The sequence below is a fragment of the Rutidosis leptorrhynchoides genome, chromosome 4 (assembly GCF_046630445.1).
Source record: "Rutidosis leptorrhynchoides isolate AG116_Rl617_1_P2 chromosome 4, CSIRO_AGI_Rlap_v1, whole genome shotgun sequence".
NCBI lineage: Eukaryota > Viridiplantae > Streptophyta > Magnoliopsida > Asterales > Asteraceae > Rutidosis > Rutidosis leptorrhynchoides.
The window spans coordinates 614,772,721-614,793,411 of record NC_092336.1 but is presented as its reverse complement, the minus strand read 5'-3'; the positions used below and the strand labels follow the sequence as shown (position 1 = coordinate 614,793,411).

The 20,691-nt window shown below is 37.2% G+C and overlaps 2 protein-coding genes across 2 annotated transcripts; both read left to right on the top strand.

Moving 5' to 3' along the window:
* Positions 1 to 10,198: 10,198 nt before the first annotated feature.
* Positions 10,199 to 10,738, top strand: LOC139843040 (uncharacterized). The gene has a single exon (XM_071833124.1). It carries the CDS (start codon positions 10,199 to 10,201, stop codon positions 10,736 to 10,738), a length of 540 nt encoding a protein of 179 aa, XP_071689225.1.
* A 120-nt stretch (positions 10,739 to 10,858) lies between these two features.
* On the top strand, positions 10,859 to 11,482 carry LOC139843039 (protein ALP1-like). The gene has a single exon (XM_071833123.1). The coding sequence runs from the start codon at positions 10,859 to 10,861 to the stop codon at positions 11,480 to 11,482; it is 624 nt and encodes a 207-aa protein (XP_071689224.1).
* Positions 11,483 to 20,691: the final 9,209 nt, after the last annotated feature.

The following is a 20,691-nucleotide window of genomic DNA, read 5'->3' as shown; positions in this document are numbered from 1 at the left end:
AGTAATGTAAGGTAGGCCACGAGATTTCAGTGCTTCAACAGCGTTTCAAAACAGTATGAAAAGTATATGTATAACCGTGGGCACTTGGTAACTAACTTAACGTTTATCACCCTCTAAAAGTACACTTGGCGAGTACGTATGTTTACGAAGTATTAAACACCCGTTAAATGCTAGCGCTACTAGCCCGAGTGGGGATGTCAAACCCTATGGATCCATATCTAAGATTCGCGTTCACCGGTTCAAAGACCAATGACTAAACGTTACCGAGCTAAGGGGAAAGTTTATGCCGTTGTATAACCCACACATATATAAAGTTTAAGTACTCGTGTCTAGTATGTAAAACGTAAAATGCGCATGTATTCTCAGTTCCCAAAATAGTTAAAGTAAAAAGGGATGCTATAACTCACAGTGGAAAGTAGTAAAAGTCGATACACGGGAATAGTAAGCAAAGTGGTTGGTCCGAAAAGTCCTCAACCTAAGTCAGAAGTTACTAAGTCAGTAAATCGTTCCCAAAGGTTTAAATGTATGTAAATTAGGTCTTAAGTACCATCATCATTCATCATTAAACAAAAAATGTAAAGTAAGTTTTAAGTCAAGACTAGGGTTTGAAATAAAGGCTGATTTCATTCAGTCGCCACGACCTCTATACAAACTGAAATGAGGTGAGACCAGTGGCCATGGCTCCGTATATGAGTTCCCTAGGTACTGACCAATTTTCAGAACCAAACTCGTCTTCGTTTGACTGTGGTGACGGTTTAAGTGTGAGTAGGTCAGAAATTTCAGCACAACGTTAATAGGGTGTAGTGACTTTCGGGAGGCCATAGATCCTAAACCGTAACTCGGATTAAGACAAGGTCTAAACGAAAAATCATCTACTCGAACCGAACTAACTGAAAATCAGTTTTACAGTAGCCTAGGTCGTCTGATCAGTTCCAGAAAACAATAAGAAAGGTGTTCAGGTGGGTTCTTGGTGCTTGATGCTCATCACGGTTCTCATCCTTGATGCGTATAGCTTCAAGTGTACAACTCGTTGATGTGTTTACATCATCTTTACCAAGTTTTGACCATCATAACACTAGTGCAAGTCTAAGATAAGAAGCACAACTCATTTAAGTGTTGCAAGTAGTTTGACGAACCAAAGTTACATCAAGATCTTAGATCCGACACATACAAGAGTTATAAAAGTAATATTAAGCTACAAACTTGATAGTAAACTAAATAATCAAGATCTTAAGTTGTAGAACTTAGATCTTAGCTAGATCTTAAAGATCCTAGACTAGAAAGTATAGATCTAGTGTTCTTAAGTTAGGTCCTAAGTTACAAAACTTGGATCTACACTTTAATGAAACCATAAGTTATGAAACTTAGATTTTCAACTTGAATAATGCATGTAAGCTCATAAGCTCTTGTTTACAATAAAATTAGAAGACCATAAGTTATAGAAACTTAGATCCAACACAAGTATATGAAGTTATAACTGGAAAGTTATACATCCATGTTCTTGAACTTACAAAGTTAACTTTGGTTCAAGAAAAATGAGATCAAGATTAACTAGTAATACTTGACCAAAATAACAACATCACAAACTTTAAAGTACTTACAAAAGAAGGAAAATAAACTAAAGTACAATTATTATGTTCGTGTTTTGTTCCATACTTAGGAAGATTCAAATCAAAGTTTGAATCTTAGGATTTAAGTCTACAAACATGAACACAAGTATGAATATGAAACTTATGAACTTTAAATCTTGAAAACATTTAAGTGTAGAACCATAAACTAGAAAGTTTAGATTCCTTGTTCTTTACTTCATCAAATAAAGATGGAAGTAACAAGATTTCATGAAGATACAAGTTAGAAAACTTGATCTTTAACAACAACAAATAACAAGTAATCACAAACAAAGAACAAGTAATTTATGAATGATGGTGGCGGTTTTTAGAGGAAGAAAAAGAGAGAAAGTGAAGCTTTGTTACTTACAAGTCTTGAGAGAAAAAAAAAAGAGTAAAAGAATGCAAGTAAGAGTGTGTGTGAAATGTGAAGTAATACACTAGTAATAAGTAAAAAAAAATTTGATTCCTCCCTCCTCCCCATTGAAAATCACGGCCAAGGGTGCCAAATGGGGTAAGGTCAAACTCCAACTTTCTAACATGGGGAGATGGTGAATGCTTGGAATGGTAATAAATCTAAAGGGTATAGGAAAATGGTGTAAATGTGTAAGTAACTAGATTCCTCATGATTAATTAATCCTTGATCTTACTCTTAATAATTCATTACCTTAATGTTGGGCTAACTAGTCCATTAAGAAAGTAGGGTGGGCTTCCAAGTCCATATCAAATAATAAAAGCCCAAGTTCAAGTATGTAACAAATAATCCAATAAAGCCCAAGTAATTAACTAGTAACCTTAGTTAATTAAAAATGATTAATAAAAATTAATCATGAATGTAAATAATATCCGAAATATTATTCGTGAAAAGTACGTGTGTCACAAAGACAAGTCGGGACATGCAAAGTCATGTACGGTAACAAGTAAATGTAATAAAATACATTCATTAAACACAAGCACTAATAATAAATATTATTAATTAAACCTTGGAAAATCCAGGGTCATTACATATACAGCGAACTATAAAGAATCAATATAGACAAACACAACTAGATACAAAGGGAGAATTATACTCCTAGCAGAGAACTACAACAAGCAGCAGAGCGCGAGGAGAAGCACCGAGAAACTGAGCAAACGAAACCTTAACCAACGCCATCCCGATCTATAATCGCATAACCGCAGGAGCTTGGACGTGTAAACCATTGATGCCAATCGAATTTCAACTTAACTGATCTCTTAGTTATCCACTCATAGCTCTTAGATTGAATCTCAATGAGCAGGTTTGGGCTGGAGGAAACTGTATTACGGAAGGCCGTTTGGTTGCGGTTCTTCCATATTAGATATCCGCTAGTCCATTTAACGACGTGCCAAAGGTTTTTACTTTTGTCTGAACTATGGAGAGGAGAACAATTTCTAAAAACCTCATCAATAGAAAGCGTGGTCACATTGCCAAGTCCCCACCATTCAAACACACGAACCCATATATCCATTCGGTCTTAATTAATTTGTAGAAATCATTATTTATCGTATTTAATTGAGCAATTGGAGTGGATAGGTTCATCATCCAAAGTTTCATTCCACGAGCATCAAGATCAGAGTTTTTTTCGAGTATACCGAAGGTCTCGACGTTTTCAGCGTTTTTCTACTATCCACATAGATTTTAGCCGAGAATCCACTCCGAAAGTCCAGAAATGAATGGCGATTTGCCGATTTTTTATTATTATAGTTCTTTTTTCTTATTAGTCCATATATATATATATATATATATATATATATATATATATATATATATATATATATATATATATATATATATATATATATATATATATATATATATATATGCTAAAATGTGGATAACATTAAACTCGGTCTTTTCATCAATAGATAAAAAAGACAAACAAAGATATAACGAGCAATCTCTAATGCTAAACAAAGAGCAAAAGCTCACTAAACCTGAGCTTTTAGCTACAAGGATACTAAACCAACCCAAACAACAAGCTCATATCATAACCGACATAGAGAACCAAATATAAAAAATTAAAGACAATCAACACAAAAATACCTAACCGCTCGTAAGTTAGCATCCAACACCTTTATCTTTCCAAGGTTTTACAAACAGTTTAATAATCACTCCCTCAACTTTCAAATGATTAAAAATCTTTTCCTTCTGGTTTTTAATCTCATAGGAAGAGATATTTGTCGACCCACATCCTATCCTAATGTCTGATACATGCGAAGGGAGCGAACCTTCATCTCAAGCTCCTCAAAAATACCAACCTTCCTATCCACTTCACGACCACGCAAGTCAACCTCTTCGTTTATGCCTAACTCGTTGAACCAAACTTGAAGAGTTAGTTTCATTTTCTTCCATGAACAATTTTTAAATTACCTCACCACACACCAAGTCCTCTTTGTAGTCTTTAAGATTAAGAGAACCCGACCCGTAGCCCCTTTCGCCTTAAATCTTGTCTCCTTTTTGTGGGACCCTTCACCTCGACCCTCATTAATAACATCCTTCCTTTTTTAACTTTGCCTTTTATAAAGCATCCAATCTTTCTACAACACTAGACTTAAAAATAGAAGATACCACATGTAACTCACTAGTTAACACATCCGTGTTGTGTAGTTGGGCCGCAACATGCCCATCATCTTGAAGCTGTCTCAATATAGCCACAGTCTTTGATGTCGATCCTAAATCACTCTGGGATAAACCAGACCCACTTTAGATGGCCCATCCATAACGGGTTCAACAAGCTTGTTTTTAACCTGGATCGAAATGGATCCAAAAACTTATGGAGAAACCGAACTAGGATCACTTGATAAAAACTTTGTACAACCAGTAGAAGCACTAAGGTCTAGTGAACTAAATCTCAAATCCACACCATTAAACGCCAAACCCGACCAATTAACAGTAGTCAACAAAAGCGGAACAGGTGGAATACCGGTAGAAGGTGTAAAAGTTTACGAATTGCTAAAAATACCGTTAACTTTGCCTACCCTAAATTGATCATGAGACATCACAAGTAGATTTGTAGAAACAGATAAATCACGAACAAAGGAATCAAAAAGAATCTGATCAAAAGATTTAACATCCAAAACCTCGGATACACAAACGTTATTCAAAGTGCTCGTTGAACTCGACTCGTATCCTAAGTCTACCTCAACAAAATCATGAATATGTTTCGGGTTTATGGACTTCACAAAAGAAAATAGTGAATGTTAGGTACCCGGGAAAGGAGTAATACGAGTTTCCCTAGCCTTATGGAGGATCCTTTATACGAGGCTATATAAAGGATCCAAGGCTCCCTAGATTAGCTAAGCTTAGCCACTGTTATGTAGAGATTTTCAAGAGAGTCGTGGAAAGTCAATCTTGACTGATTGACTTTCTCTCTCAATCTTAATGGCTATTCTTCACATTCATTGATATTCATGTGTCAAGGGTCCTATCAATTGGTTTCAGAGCCTAACCTTCAACGAAACGAAGGAGATCCTATGAATATTGATGAATGTTTTCCCTCCACCTTCAAAACTTCAAACGCAAACACCTATATCTTCAACCAACCTTCAACCAAATCTTCAAACCTTCATCATCTTCATCATGAAGATATGAAGATCTTCGAAATTTTTTCGAAAAATTTTCGAAAAATTTTTCGATACCGAACCTAAACACAAACACATTCAAATGAGATTCATATGTTACCGAATCTCAATTTACCGAATCTACACCGACACTTATTCAAATCACAAATTTCAAAACACAACATCAAATAATTATTTCACTGAATTCAACTTTAACTGATCTGATCTATATCTATCACACATACACGTGTTCATCTCACATCAGATTACATCTTCACCTGATGCTACAGTACGTGTTCTATATTCATCATGAACTAGAAATCACAAATTCACAATTGATGTTCTCTTTATCAAATTGATTTCAGTTTCATGATCCTATAGTGAAACCTAAACTTAGAAATCATTCAGATCTCATTATCTGATTCCAATTCATGATAATTGAGGTCATGTTCTTCATCTTTCTAAAATGTGAAGTGAACAGTCTGGAACTATTTAGATTATCTCAGATTCAATTGAGACCAGATTCTGGTTACTAATCACTTCATTGAGCTTCGTAAATCACAATATCCATTAGAGAATCATCTAAAAATCAGGAATCTCATAGTAAAACTTTGTTCATCTTCGGTCAACGAATTAATTGAATCGATTCAGGACGTTTCAGATGAAAGAGATGAGTGTCGAGTATTTGTATGATGATTATACACAAGTTTTATTTGAAGATCGAAGCCTAAAACGCCTCCCATCGATATTTCAGATATTTGGTTCAGTTATGGCGATTTCACTGTTCGTGCTTGATTCTGCAAATCACGAATTGTTTTGGATCGATTTTGTTCACAACCTTGATATTCGCTGCTATAGGATTCATTTCTAATCGATTTTGTGCATTGATTTGATGTTTGGCAATCTTCGATGTTCATGTGATGAACATATTCGGTACTGCAGGTATTTGTTTTACATCAGATTCAGTTGCAGTTACACATTCGGTATTGAAGGTAACAGTGCATTCGGTATTGTTGATTATTGCACATTCTGTTACAGCAGTTATTATTTGATCAGATTCAGACTTGGTATATGGATGTTATGATCATGATATTCGGTATGAATCAGACTCGATTCTTCGTTAGGTATTGATGGTGATTCGGTATACCATTCGGTATATGAATTACATTCATCTTATGCTACTGTTTGCCTTCTGATTCAGTTTGTTTGTTACAGACTCGGTATGTGGAGTTTGTTACCGAGTATGAACTTGGGCTTCAAACCTTTGTTGGCCCAACAACCGAATCTCATACATGTTTAGTATTATTTCATGGCCTGATATTTCCTTGGGCCTACCGAATCACTATTGGGCTTAAATTCAGTCCACTTACCGAATCTGGTGAAACTTATGTGACTTTTACAGAATCAGTCCCTACCAAGTTTCAGCTTTTTGCAAGATCAGTCCACATACTGAATCTGGCTACTGATTTGACAGTTTAGACCCCTGACTTTTATCAGATTTTTCAAGAGTGGTCCTTTACCGAATCTAGCCCTCCAAAGCGTATTTTTTTCGCTGTTTTCGAGACTCAAATTCACAAGGCTTTTCTCATACACGTTATCTACGATATTTTGGGGATTTTCCGAGCACGTCAACCATTTTAAACAATGCAGCTCTTATTTCATGCGAGCATCATTGTGGGGGAGATATAGATATGGTTGATGTGCGTATGACTTCAATACACGTACGGTATTGGACTCGGACTTTAAAGAAGACAAAATCGTTGCGTTACTTGTTTGACGTGTGAGCAAAGGAAAACGAAAAGGACTTCCACATCCTTGGGGGAGTATTGTAGACGTAAGGAACTTCGAAGGAGCCACGTCAAATCCAACTATATTGATACCGGCAATATATGAATAAATGTGGCTATCAAAGATGCGATGAGTATACATTTGATTGGTCGTATGCCCCATACATTCTGGGGGGAGTTTCTCAAGTTTTTCGAGCTTACTAATCAAGTCAAGTGCTGGGAGGGAGCTAAGTGATTTCAAAGAAGATCTTTCTCCATTGGGGTTTAGTCAAAAGCCGGGACTTTAGCAATTTTCCGATAATCGTGCTAAGTTAGAAGATGTTTGTCTCAAGATTGTTCTTAGTTCACGTAGGAAAGCCCAATTACTTTGAAGGGGGAGATTCTAAGTCTTTGAGGTATTCTTCATCAACATGAAGTGATGCAATGATGAATGTCTTCCTTGTGCATTCCGCTGTGCAAACTCAAAGACCGTTGAAAGAACAATGATATCAAGATTTGAAGATTCAAGATCTTCATCAATGGCCGTACATCATTCGGGGGGAGTTAGTTAGCAATAGTTGATTCTTTCCTTGTAATGTTGTATGTTTTACTAGGGAGTTAGTTTTTGGAAACCCGTCTCACTCCTGGGGGGAGATTGTTAGGTACCCGGGAAAGGAGTAATACGAGTTTCCCTAGCCTTATGGAGGATCCTTTATACGAGGCTATATAAAGGATCCAAGGCTCCCTAGATTAGCTAAGCTTAGCCACTGTTATGTAGAGATTTTCAAGAGAGTCGTGGAAAGTCAATCTTGACTGATTGACTTTCTCTCTCAATCTTAATGGCTATTCTTCACATTCATTGATATTCATGTGTCAAGGGTCCTATCAGTGAACACACATTGCCTAAGTCAGAAGTAGACTTAGCAAGCGAAACAACTTCACCAAATATTTTGCCTGTAGTATAAGCATTAACTTTGAAAGCAAACGACACCAGAATTCCTTAAATTTCTTACCAAACGAACCGAAACTATTTGATCGAAATAGTTGTCTTCCTTGTCAATTACTCCATATGAGAGCATCCCCAACGCTATTGTCTTCCAACTACTAATCATAATGCCAATAATTGGCTCCAATGGGAGTCAAGTGCCAATCCTTAGCCAATATCTAATCGTGATCGTTTTCGTGAATATTTGCCATTTTGCATCACATAAGATACGAAGAATTTGTAGTCAAAAAGTAACATTGAGTGGCTAAAATTAATAGTAATATAATAAAATAATAATAATATTAATTTTAATAATAAAATAATAAAGTGAGTCCATGTGATGGTATGTCATGATTGGGAGTGAATTGTGATGAGTTAGTGATGAGAAAGAAATTAGGAGAAAATTATGATGTGGCGCTCATCAGTGTTTTAATATGAAGAAATGTGTCATGAATGAGAATGCTCTAAGGCTGTGTTCTCGAAATTTTTTAAGCAGAAAGGAATGGAGTGGATAGGGAACGAGAGAATTATAACATAAAGGAAAGTGATGTAAAATAGTACACGTACATTCTCGAGTTGAAAGGGATGAAGTGGAAAGAGAAGGAGAGAATTATAACAATCGAATTGTTTACACTATATACTATTATAATGTATTAATAAAGAATATATAACTATTTTATTTTAGTTGATTATATTGTATATACATCTAATATAGTTTTTTTTTTTTTTTTTTTTTTTGTCTTGGCTAATACAAGCAATCACTTTTATACTACCTTTAAATATATGCATAAGATGTTAATTTGTTACTCCGTAAAGCATACTCCACAAAGAACAAACAAAATGTAAACATCTTGACATGGATATCACTTGTCTAATATAACCATTTTTTAAAAAGAAAAGCTAATATCATTAATAAAAGAACTAAATACAGGGTTAGGGCCTCTGGCCATACAGCGGAATATAAACAGAAGCATAGCAGCGGTGACTATACAAAGTAAACTTTTGTTGTACGGTTTACGTTAGTTCTAACGTGTTTGAGAAATAATACGGAGTGGTAATAGTAGGATTAAAGAATATAATAGTCTTATTAACATACAAGATTTGTCTTCTGTTATAATCATATCAAAAGTGAGCGTATTGTAACCTATGTAAAAAACCATTGTAGTCCCCTTCCAACCCCTTTCCTCTCAATTCCTTTCTTTGCTTAACAAAAACTCAAGAATGGTTGATCAGTGCTCTATCCATTTGTTTCCTTTCCTATCCTCTTAAAAAAAAAAAACTCGAGAATGCAGCCTAAGAGAATGTTATCGATATTATATGAATTTTATCAATTCATATATAAGATCAACGCACTCGTCTCTCTTATTACTCCATTTACATGGATTTTTTTAATATCGAAAATTCTGGATTTGAGGATTTTCAGTTTTTTCATCTGTTTGCTTTGAAATTATATAAAATAATCTCCCATTTTTTTCTCTATTTTTTTGCGTACGTACTGGCCATTCATGTTTGTCTATTTCGATCAAATAGTTTTTTGTAATCTCGTATATGAGCCGTATAAACAATATTTATTTATGTAACTAAATAAATGTATGAAAAGTAAAAAAAATGATAAACACAAAAAGGTGAAGATAATTGGTTTCAACTTTCAATAGTAACTGTCATGTGTTAAAGGCTGGGGGAAAAAGAAAAGATAAAATAGTGAGACTCAAAGAAGGGTGTAGGCGTGTAGTTTTTGAGTTCAATGGTCAAAGTCGTAGAAATCGTTTACCTTAAATTACAATTACTCTGTATAACCTTAGAGCCGAAAAAGGAAAAATTAGGCCTGGCTATACATCAAATCATTTGTTCTACGGACAAAAAAATAGATTATGATAATAAAACCGATCATAACATCATTTCCTTATAAAATAAAGTGTTATATCACTAACACCATAGATAACGCGCGTTAGGTGTCACCACAACCGCCACCACAAACGCCAGGAATGGGCGTTTGTGGGCTTTTGTCCGCCGGCGGTTGTCAAGAAGAAACGCAAAAGAAAGAGGGGCGGCAAGTGAGGTGTCGAATGGGGGATTGGTTGCTGAAAACTAGCCGTTGGGGATGAGCCGTTGGAATTTTTTTTTTCTTTTTTTCTTTTTCTCCTATAAATACATACAAAATTTACCTTCGTTTTCATTATTCATTTCACACTTTTCTCATACTTTATACATATCAATCCAATTTATATAAACATAAACATTCTAGTTTTCATCAACAAAAAATGGAGTTTTTATCCGCGAGTCTTGATTTGTTATTCGATAGCACCTCGTCCGACGAAGAGGAAGAAAACGAACCTAGAAGAACTCGGGTGCAACGGAACCCACGACGTGTTATTAATAGAGATCGTGAAGCTGCGAGTCTCCTTTTGTGGAACGACTACTTTTCGCAAAATCCGACGTTTCCAGACGACGTTTTCAAGAGACGATTTCGGATGCGAATTAATTTATTTCTCCGTATCAAAGACGGTATTCTCAATCACTCTTATACTAATAATGCACCTCAACACTTTGTATTTTTCCAACAACGTCCGGATCCACTCGGCCGACTAGGTTTTACAACGTATCAAAAAATAACTTGCGCGTTACACCAATTGGCGTATGGAACAAGCGCTGATATTTTTGATGAATATATAAAAATGGCGGAGAAAACGGGATGTGTTTACTTAAATAATTTTTGCAAGGGTATAATTGATTTATATGGCCGAGAATATTTGCGGAAGCCGACGGCAACTGACGTTGCTCGGTTGTATTCGGCGCACTAGGAGAAACATGGTTTTAAAGGAATGTTGGGTAGTATTGACTGTATGCATTGGGCATGAAAAAATTGGCCCGTTGCATGGAAAGGTCAATATACTAGAGGTGATCACGGTCACCCTACGATCATGCTTGAAGCGGTTGTTTCATACGATATGTGGATATGGTATTCGTTTTTTGGGATGGCTGGTTCAAACAACGACATGAATGTGTTGAATCATTCTCCTTTGTTTGATTCACTCAAAAAGGATAGAGCTGCACCGTCTCCGTTTGAAGTAAACGGACACGTCTATCCGTTTGGTTACTACTTGGCGGATGGGATATATCCTGATTGGACAACCTTAATAAAGGGATATTCGACGCCTATTGATGAGCCACGAGTCAAATTTACTAGATTTCAAGCGAGTGCTCGAAAGGACGTAGAGCGTACATTTGGTGTTTTACAAGGTAGGTTTGCAATTTTAAAAACTCCGGCACGAGTTATGAGCGTTAACAAGATGAGAAGGATAATGTATAGTTGTATTGTTATGCACAACATGATACAAGAAGATAACGGTTTTGCCTTAAGTACTTGGGAACAAGAATGGTTAGATAAACCCGAAAACAAGCCCCGTCGTAATATTAGGAGAAGAGTCAAAGATCGTAGATCACGAGAAAAGGAAATTTGGGATCGAAACGTACACGATCAACTACGTGAAGATTTAACAGCTTATATTTGGAACCTCCCACAAAACTTTCGTTCTACAAGCTAGTCTTTTAATTTTTAAATGTAACTTTTTTTTAATGTAACGTCTTTTTTTAATGTAACATTTTTTTTAATGTAATGTATTTTTTTTATGTAATGTATTTTTTATGTATTGTTTTATTTTATCTTCTTTAATAAATAAAATCTAATTATAACAACAACAAAAATCAAAAATTAAATGTCACGTCACTGTCATCCTTTGACAAAAGCCACCCATTACAACTCCCCCCTTTCCCTGCCATGGTTCAGTCACTGACTTACCCAAAAAAGTGCACCTCATCCACTCCACGTCACAGCCACCATTATTTATGGTCTAATAGATATTTGAGCATAGGCAAGATAGGCAACCGTCTATGACCTAAAAATTTAGAAGAGCCCAAAATTTTGAATATGTAATTATTTTTCTCAATATATTTAATTATATCAAATAAAAAATTGTAAATTAAAGTTAAAATGCATTGTTTTTAATAGTTAAATCCAATGTAAGTAAATAAATAGATAAATTGAAGTATTAATTTTTTATGCATAGTAAAAATTTAATGTATATGTGGACCCATTTTTATTTTCGTCTATGACCTTTAAATTGTCGAGACGGCCCTGACATCACTATCACATCATATCGATCCTCCCAAACATATTGAAGGACTAGTGATATATTCACCATCAAACTTACTTTATCCATCAAACTTATCCATTATTTAGTTGTACAGTACAACTTATTTATGCATAGTTTATGATGGAAGAAGTAATTTGGACGATGAATATATCAACTTCTATATTGAAGACATATACACCGTTACGCATGATATTTTTCATTAATAAAATCTGAACTCATTGTTTTATTTAATTCGCGCTAACTTCTTTTTACAGTACATTCATTTAAAATATATAAATATGAAATCAAAATTAAAAACAATACACTAAAATTAAGTAATTTAAAAAAAATAAAAATGCTAAAACTTTCAGAATTGTTGTAATTGTGGAATATTTCGAACACGATTAGATGAAAGATTCTTAATGTGCCTGAACGTATTTCGAAGAAAGTGATGAATTCCAGAATCATGTAGTTCTCCGTCCATGCACATTTGAACTTCAACCTCTCCTCAGATTAATCTTCTAGGACGTCGAACCAAAGGATAGTCTTCCTCAAGAACACAATATGTCTGACCAGATTGATCTACTTGCACGACCATTGTCGTCGGAGATCATATTGTGATAACTAATCACACAAGTGTACAAAATTCTTTGAAATTTGTTGACATAATATGGTTTTGCCTGGTTTTTAATGATTGCACATCGACCTTGTAGCACTCTAAATGCTCGTTCTACATCATCATTTGTAGATTCTTTGTATTACTTGAATTTCGTAGTTTTTGGTCAATCGGACATTTAAAGGATTTCACTAGTATCACCCAGTCCGGGTAGATTCAATCTTCTAGATAATACTTTACCGTTTTTTTAATATTGCGCCATTAACCGTAAAAGTACACAGTGTTGTTCTATCTTGAAGTAAGTTATTGAATAAATCAGATTTATTTAGTACGTTGATGAGGTTGTTTGAACTTGCTGCTTCACATAAAGCGTGCTAAATCCACCAATCATATACTCATATGAGGCCTCCGCTTCTGGAATGACTGTTCAGCAACCTTGATCACTTCACATATAATTGTCATTTCTGTAACAGCCCCAACCCGTATTAAAAACCGGCTCAGTAAAATTTTTCCTTTTAATACGCTTTAAATAATACTTTAGGTCCCAATTGTGTTTCCATAAACATCTTTAATACAATAGATGGTTTATTAAACCTTAAAACATTTAATGCATTAGTTAGTTGTCCAAACGGACATACACGACCCGACTAGTTTAGTTTCCAACCAAAACCGAGCATGGTGATTTGGGACTACGCTACCCAAGTCCTAATCGAATACAAAAGCAAGATCTTCTAAGCAACCTAGCCAAGATCTCTAATCCCCAAGCTTACCCGATCCGCCAAGCATGCGAACCTATAAAAATATCAACAACGAGAGGGTAAGCTAACGCTTAGTGAATGATAATATACTACATACATATATATGTATAAAATGGACACGCCACACAAATATCAAACACCGCATACCGAAGCATCCATGTATAAGGCAACTACACTAAGCATGCCGTAAGATCACTAAGCAACGAGCTAAAGATACATCAACAAAATATAAGTTCACCAACGACGATGTGAACAATGCCAATAAGCTACACCTAGAGGGTTAGCTACATCACGACAATACAACGTTATACGTATACAATATATATATATATATATATATATATATATATATATATATATATATATATATATATATATATATATATCGAATAACATAATTTGCTTACGCTTACAACACAATAACCATGGTTAACCAAATCTTCGCAAGGGAATGACTTAGCGAAACAAGTCATCGATGTTCATAACAACCGTTAGCTTTCAAACACGGCTATGGCATGCTAACCCCCGAGGTGTTCCAAAAACGTCTATGGCATCACCCCCAAGTGTTCCAAAAACGGCTATGACATCACTTGATCAATGTGTGAGTAAAACATAGCTATTACTCACAATCATGTGCACAAACACGGCTATGTGCAACAATTAATACGGGCAACAACGTGGGAGTAAAACACGGCTATTACTCACCACCATATGCACAAACACGGCTATGTGCATAATTATCAATTGGACAAAACGGCTATGTCCCACATCTATGGTCACAAAAACGGCTATGTGACACCATTACTACGGGCACATAAATCATATACATACATACATAGATATTCCACTCACAATATTAACCCTTCGCCATTGGGGTTATATAATTCACATCACACGCCCATGTGATAACGTACACACAAAGTGTGCACCTCGTCAAGGTAGTCAACCAAAATGCACAATCGTGCCAATTGGACCTATACACAAGTCCAACAATTCCACCTATATGAGAAGTGAGCTCTATAACCGAGAACCCCTTCACCCGACCCGCACTCATCCTACACATACATATGCATATAGGATATTAACACTCACCTTGTCGCCTTGATGAATGCAACCGAATAATCCGCAACACGCCAATGGAAAGTACCTATTCCATTATCACAAATACAACAACACAATTAGGGTGGATTTACAAATCAACCCAAATTAGCAACTAGTGCAATTTCGACCCAATTGCACTTTCAAGCACAAACCGTGCTCAAACTAACCAATAATAACTAACACAAGTGAGAATGGTCCTAATATGCCAATTAGACCCAATCATAGGTGTTAAACACCTATCTTGCCCAAAATGACACTTAAACCCTAATTTTGACCCCTAAGGTCAAAATCTCACCATTTACAAGTTTTGACACCAAAACATGTTTAACTCGGTTTTATACTTCAACTTAATCCATTTTAAGTTTATAAACCTTAACGAATCGACATTCGGGTCATAACCATCAACAAACCCTAATTTTGACTCTAGTCAAAATTAGTCAACCACAAGAACCCTAGAAGTCTTCAAAACATCAATAATCACTAATACTAGTGATTATACACCAATCTCAAGTCTTAAACATGGTTAAATCATTAACCAACCCAAAACCCGCAAATAACAACAATAAACCCGAATATTGGTGTTAATCTCCAATTAACAACTAAATGGGTTTCATCTATGAATCATACAATCAAAAGCCCCAAATTTGAATGATGAACACAAAAACGAAATTCATAGGTAGAGCTTACCACTAGTATCACCGTGTAGCTAAGAACGAGGAGAACAAACTTGTCAACTACGCCAAAGATCAAATCTCGCTTCTTCCTTCCCAAAAATCCCTTTGAAATCAAATGGGTGTTTGAGTTTTGAGAGGAAAATGAAAAGAAAAGGAAAAATAAAATGAGGAAATGAAATGAATGGACCAGATTTAAGATCCCCATCTGGCTCAAACGTGAAATGACTAAAATGCCCTTGCTCATCATTTAAAATTACACAAAACCGGTGCCAGCTCGAACAGTATGCCGCGCCGCGGCCTAATTCGTCGCGCTGCGACCTATAACTAGGTCTGGGATCATTCTTTGTCCTACTTCTGATCTCAATTTTAGTCCATTGTCGCGCCGCGGTCTCCTTTGTCGCGCCGCGACACAAAGCACGATCTGAGTTATTTTCTCCTCACACAAGACTTAACACTAGGAAATGTCCCGAACCCTTCATACGCCTATCGTACATACCCAATTCACATATAAATCATATACGGGAAAAAACGGGGTGTTACAACTCTCCCCCACTTAATTTCGATCACGTCCTCGTGATCCTAGTCACGAGCCCAAACGGACCCACACTCAATGGTCCTCGAACATGTATTCCGAACCGACTTCCACCACAATTTCACTAACCCGAAGGTTAACCCAATGACAAATTACACACTTGCTCGCATTCTGAGACGTACAATACACGCAACAACCGAAATCTACAACGATCCCTTCGACAATTCTTCTCAAAGAGTTACCCTTAACAACTAAATCGTCACCCGCGATTTATCAAATTCCACAATTTCGAGCATTAGCACTAACTCAATCCCTCATATCGGGAAAACTCAACCAATCTCGTACCGATATATCAATTCCTTAGCGTACCCTTACCGAGTACGACGCTAAAAACAATCAAGTCTCAACCTAAGGTCAACAACCCGTAACGATGAAGACCGAACCAAACGAATCCTTACGGATAACACCAATCACTAAACATCCCTTGTAGTGCGCAATACGACCAATACGCAACTACCGTAACATCATAAGCAACGACTAAAACCGATAGCACCCAAAACGACTATGAAAACGCTAATCCCCAAGCTGTACAAAATCGACCATTGTCACACCCGTAACAACACGTGAGCGAAACGCGGCTATCGCATCACTAATCCCACAACATGGTCCTCACGACCCCACCATCGGTGTATAAAACAATCGATAGATTACACCACACGGTCCTTATGACCCCACCATCGGTGTATAAAACAACTGATAGATCACTCAACACCGGATGAAATCAGCGGACCCCGTCAACGGTCATGCTTCACCGATATATCACTACTCTAATGATGAAGTCAGCGGACCCCGAACGGTCATGCTTCACCGATCAACAATACCATGATGAAGTCAGCGGACCCCGAAGGTCATGCTCCACCAATCAACGCCCTTTTTGGCCTCGAACAACGAGTAGCGTAACATCACGCTCTGCTACACCATAGTGAATCCTAATGGATACCACTAACCATTCACCATATGTACGCGTACACAACGCCAACACAATCGGGCAAGAACCACCTATATCGCACATAGGCACAACAACAATTCTCTAGAAGAGAATCCGACACGCACATCCCTTAGCCGAGGGATTTCACCTTGCTCGTCAAATACGTCCATTATCTCTCAACGAGATTTACCACATTACCACCTCGGTGGTAATTCAAATCCAAAATCATAAGTACAATTTAGCCGAAATAGTACTTCTACCATAAATCGACCTAATCTAGATCCCGACACAAATTCCGGATCTACTAAGAGCATCATCCGAAATCTAACACTAAAACCTTCTCGTGCGGGAGTGTAACTCCCCCACTTGGAACTACGTTCCATAACCGCCTCACTGCGGTAACATCATCCGCGATAATTAACACTATCCGCCATACGTGACCAATCTCTCCATCGGTCATAACACTCGAATTCTCACGAATTCATTTCGCACACAAGAAATTGACGTTCACCGTCACCCGTTGGCTTTATTTAAACAACGACACAGATCCAACACCACACACATCTTGTACAACCGTTCAACGTTACCGGAAGGTAGACTTTACTAACAATTGGGTTTACACGACCCATCACCACATCTTGCTCCAACCATGAGCATACTAAGGATCTTAACCTATCCTTAAACACTCGAACAAAAAGTGTACCACAAATTACACAAACTCTACTCTTGCAATCATCCAATTGCTATAGTTTGTCAACTTCTACCCAGTCACTCATGTACCTTAGGGTTTTACTTCGGTATCCTAAGTACAATGTAACCGCAGCATAATCGGAGTCGAACACCACGCTAGTAGGTATGAAAGAGGCACCTAATGTCGCGTCACGTAGACTCCTTTACCGACATACATCGAGATCCAAACACTTGATTACTCGGGTTTCATCTCACCCGTCGAACCTCCTGGTTCATCAACTTCATCACAAAAGCGAACACGCGCTTAACAACCGACACCGAAACCCATTTCCATGGTTTGGTAGAAACATTTCTCAATACTAAGGAATGCTTGGTTGCACCAAGTCTTACGCCCTTCGTCCAAAAATCAAACATCACCATAAGGTACTTCCATTAGGAACGTCACCCTTAACAACAACATGCACAACACAATGCATTTAACAAATCCGAACTTAACGCCACATAAATAAATATTCAAATGACATATTTATTAAAACGAAACGTACCTCAACGTCTCCTTGCGGCATTCGCCGCCGCCAACTCGGGACAATCCGGCTTGCGATGTCCCTCTTTATGACAATAGTAGCACATTCTGTCATCACTTCTCGGCATTGTGCATTCCCACAACTTGTGGCCCCTAACATCACAATTGAAACATCTAGGTGCACGAGAATCCACCGTGCCTTTTCCCACATTACCCGTACTCGCACTTGCACCCTTATTTTTCTTACTCGGGGCGCCGTACGAATCAACCCTTCTCTTACTTGAAGGTTCACACATCTTAGATCGTGTATACGACTCGAAACCCCTAGCCACCGCGAATAACTCCGCAAACGACTTCGCATAACCCCGGTTAATCTTGTTCTTCAAGTCATCATTCAAAGTTCGATAGAAATCCTCCATCAACAACCGATCATTCCCCAAATACTCCGGGCAAAAACGAACCTTCGCCATAAAGGTCGTCTTGAGAGTATTCAAATCCATTGATCCTTGTTGCAAATTTCGCAACTCATTACGCAATTCCCACAAGTCGGCCGAAGTCCGGAACTCCTCGAAGAATTCCTCCTTAAAATCGTCCCACGATAAAGCCATAAACGTTTCGCCACCGACAAGATCAATCTTACCATCCAACCAATCCCTCGCCCTACCCCGCAACAAACTAGTAGCGAGTCTCGTCTTTTTATCGGGAGGGCATTCAATAGTGCGAAAACCCCCTTCGACATCCGAGACCCAAGTTGTACTTATCAAAGGATCCGGTTTCCCGTCATACATCGGAGGTTTAGTCCTCATGAAGCTCTTAAGACAACGCTCCATTTCACTACTACTCCGAAATTCGGAATACTTCCTATCCATTTCTTCTCGAAACGCACTCATTCGCTCCGCAACGGCGGCCGCAACTCTAACGTTAAACTCCGCGTCGTTCGTCTCGATCCCATTTTCCGTCGCCATTCTAAGGAATGCAAAGCGATTAGATCACGAACGTATAAATCACACACACCACACCGGTCCATCTTGCTAAACACTCGTCGTACATCACTTGTTAGACACGATTTCCACCCGTAATAAGGTTTGCAAGTCCTTATTACGCATACACGCCGTATCGGCTCGTTAGTACAACGACCGCCTCGCTCGATGATATATGCAAACGCAAACATAAACAAAACACAATGCAATCACATATTAATAATATCCACATATTAATATAAACGTTAGTCCTCCTACAAACAAGGCACTAACTATAACCCATTCCGACCTGTAATCCTACAAGTCCCGCAACAAATTAAGCACACACAAAAGTCTAAGTCTAGGCACCTATCTCAAGTCACCTAAATCTCTTAGACCATGCTCTGATACCACTTGTAACAGCCCCAACCAGTATTAAAAACTGGCCCAATAAAATTTTTCCTTTTAATACGCTTTAAATAATACTTTAGGTCCCAATTGTGTTTCCATAAACATCTTTAATACAATAGATGGTTTATTAAACCTTAAAACATTTAATGCATTAGTTAGTTGTCCAAACGGACATACACGACCCGACTAGTTTAGTTTCCAACCAAAACCGAGCATGGTGATTTGGGACTACGCTACCCAAGTCCTAATCGAATACAAAAGCAAGATCTTCTAAGCAACCTAGCCAAGATCTCTAATCCCCAAGCTTACCCGAGCCGCCAAGCATGCGAACCTATAAAAATATCAACAACGAGAGGGTAAGCTAACGCTTAGTGAATGATAATATACTACATACAAATATATGTATAAAATGGACATGCCACACAAATATCAAATACCGCATACCGAAGCATCCATCTATAAGGCAACTACACTAAGCATGCCGTAAGATCACTAAGCAACGAGCTAAAGATACATCAACAAAATATAAGTTCACCAACGACGATGTGAACAATGCCAATAAGCTACACCCAGAGGGTTAGCTACATCATGACAATACAATGTTATACGTATACAATATATATATATATATATATATATATATATATATATATATATATATATATATATATATATATATATATATATATATATATATATATATATAAACCTTCAACTTAATCCATTTTAAGTTTATAAACCTTAACGAATCGACATTCGGGTCATAACCATCAACAAACCCTAATTTTGACTCTAGTCAAAATTAGTCAACCACAAGAACCCTAGAAGTCTCCAAAATATCAATAATCACTAATACTAGTGATTATACACCATTCTCAAGTCTTAAACATGGTTAAATCATTAAACAACCCAAAACCCGCCAATAACAACAATAAACCCGAATATTGGTGTTAATCTCCAATTAACAACTAAATGGGTTTCATCTATGAATCATACAATCAAAAGCCCCAAATTTGAATGATGAACACAAAAACGAAATTCGGAGGTAGAGCTTACCACTAGTATCACCGTGTAGCTAAGAACGAGGAGAACAAACTTGTCAACTACGCCAAAGATCAAATCCCGTTTCTTCCTTCCCAAAAATCCCTTTGAAATCAAATGGGTGTTTGAGTTTTGAGAGGAAAATGAAAAGAAAAGGAAAAATAAAATGAGGAAATGAAATGAATGGACCAGATTTAAGATCCCCATCTGGCTCAAACGTGAAATGACTAAAATGCCCTTGCTCCTCATTTAAAATTACACAAAACCGGTGCCAGCTGGCACAGTATGCCGCGCCGCGGCCTAATTCGTCGCGCCGCGACCTATAACT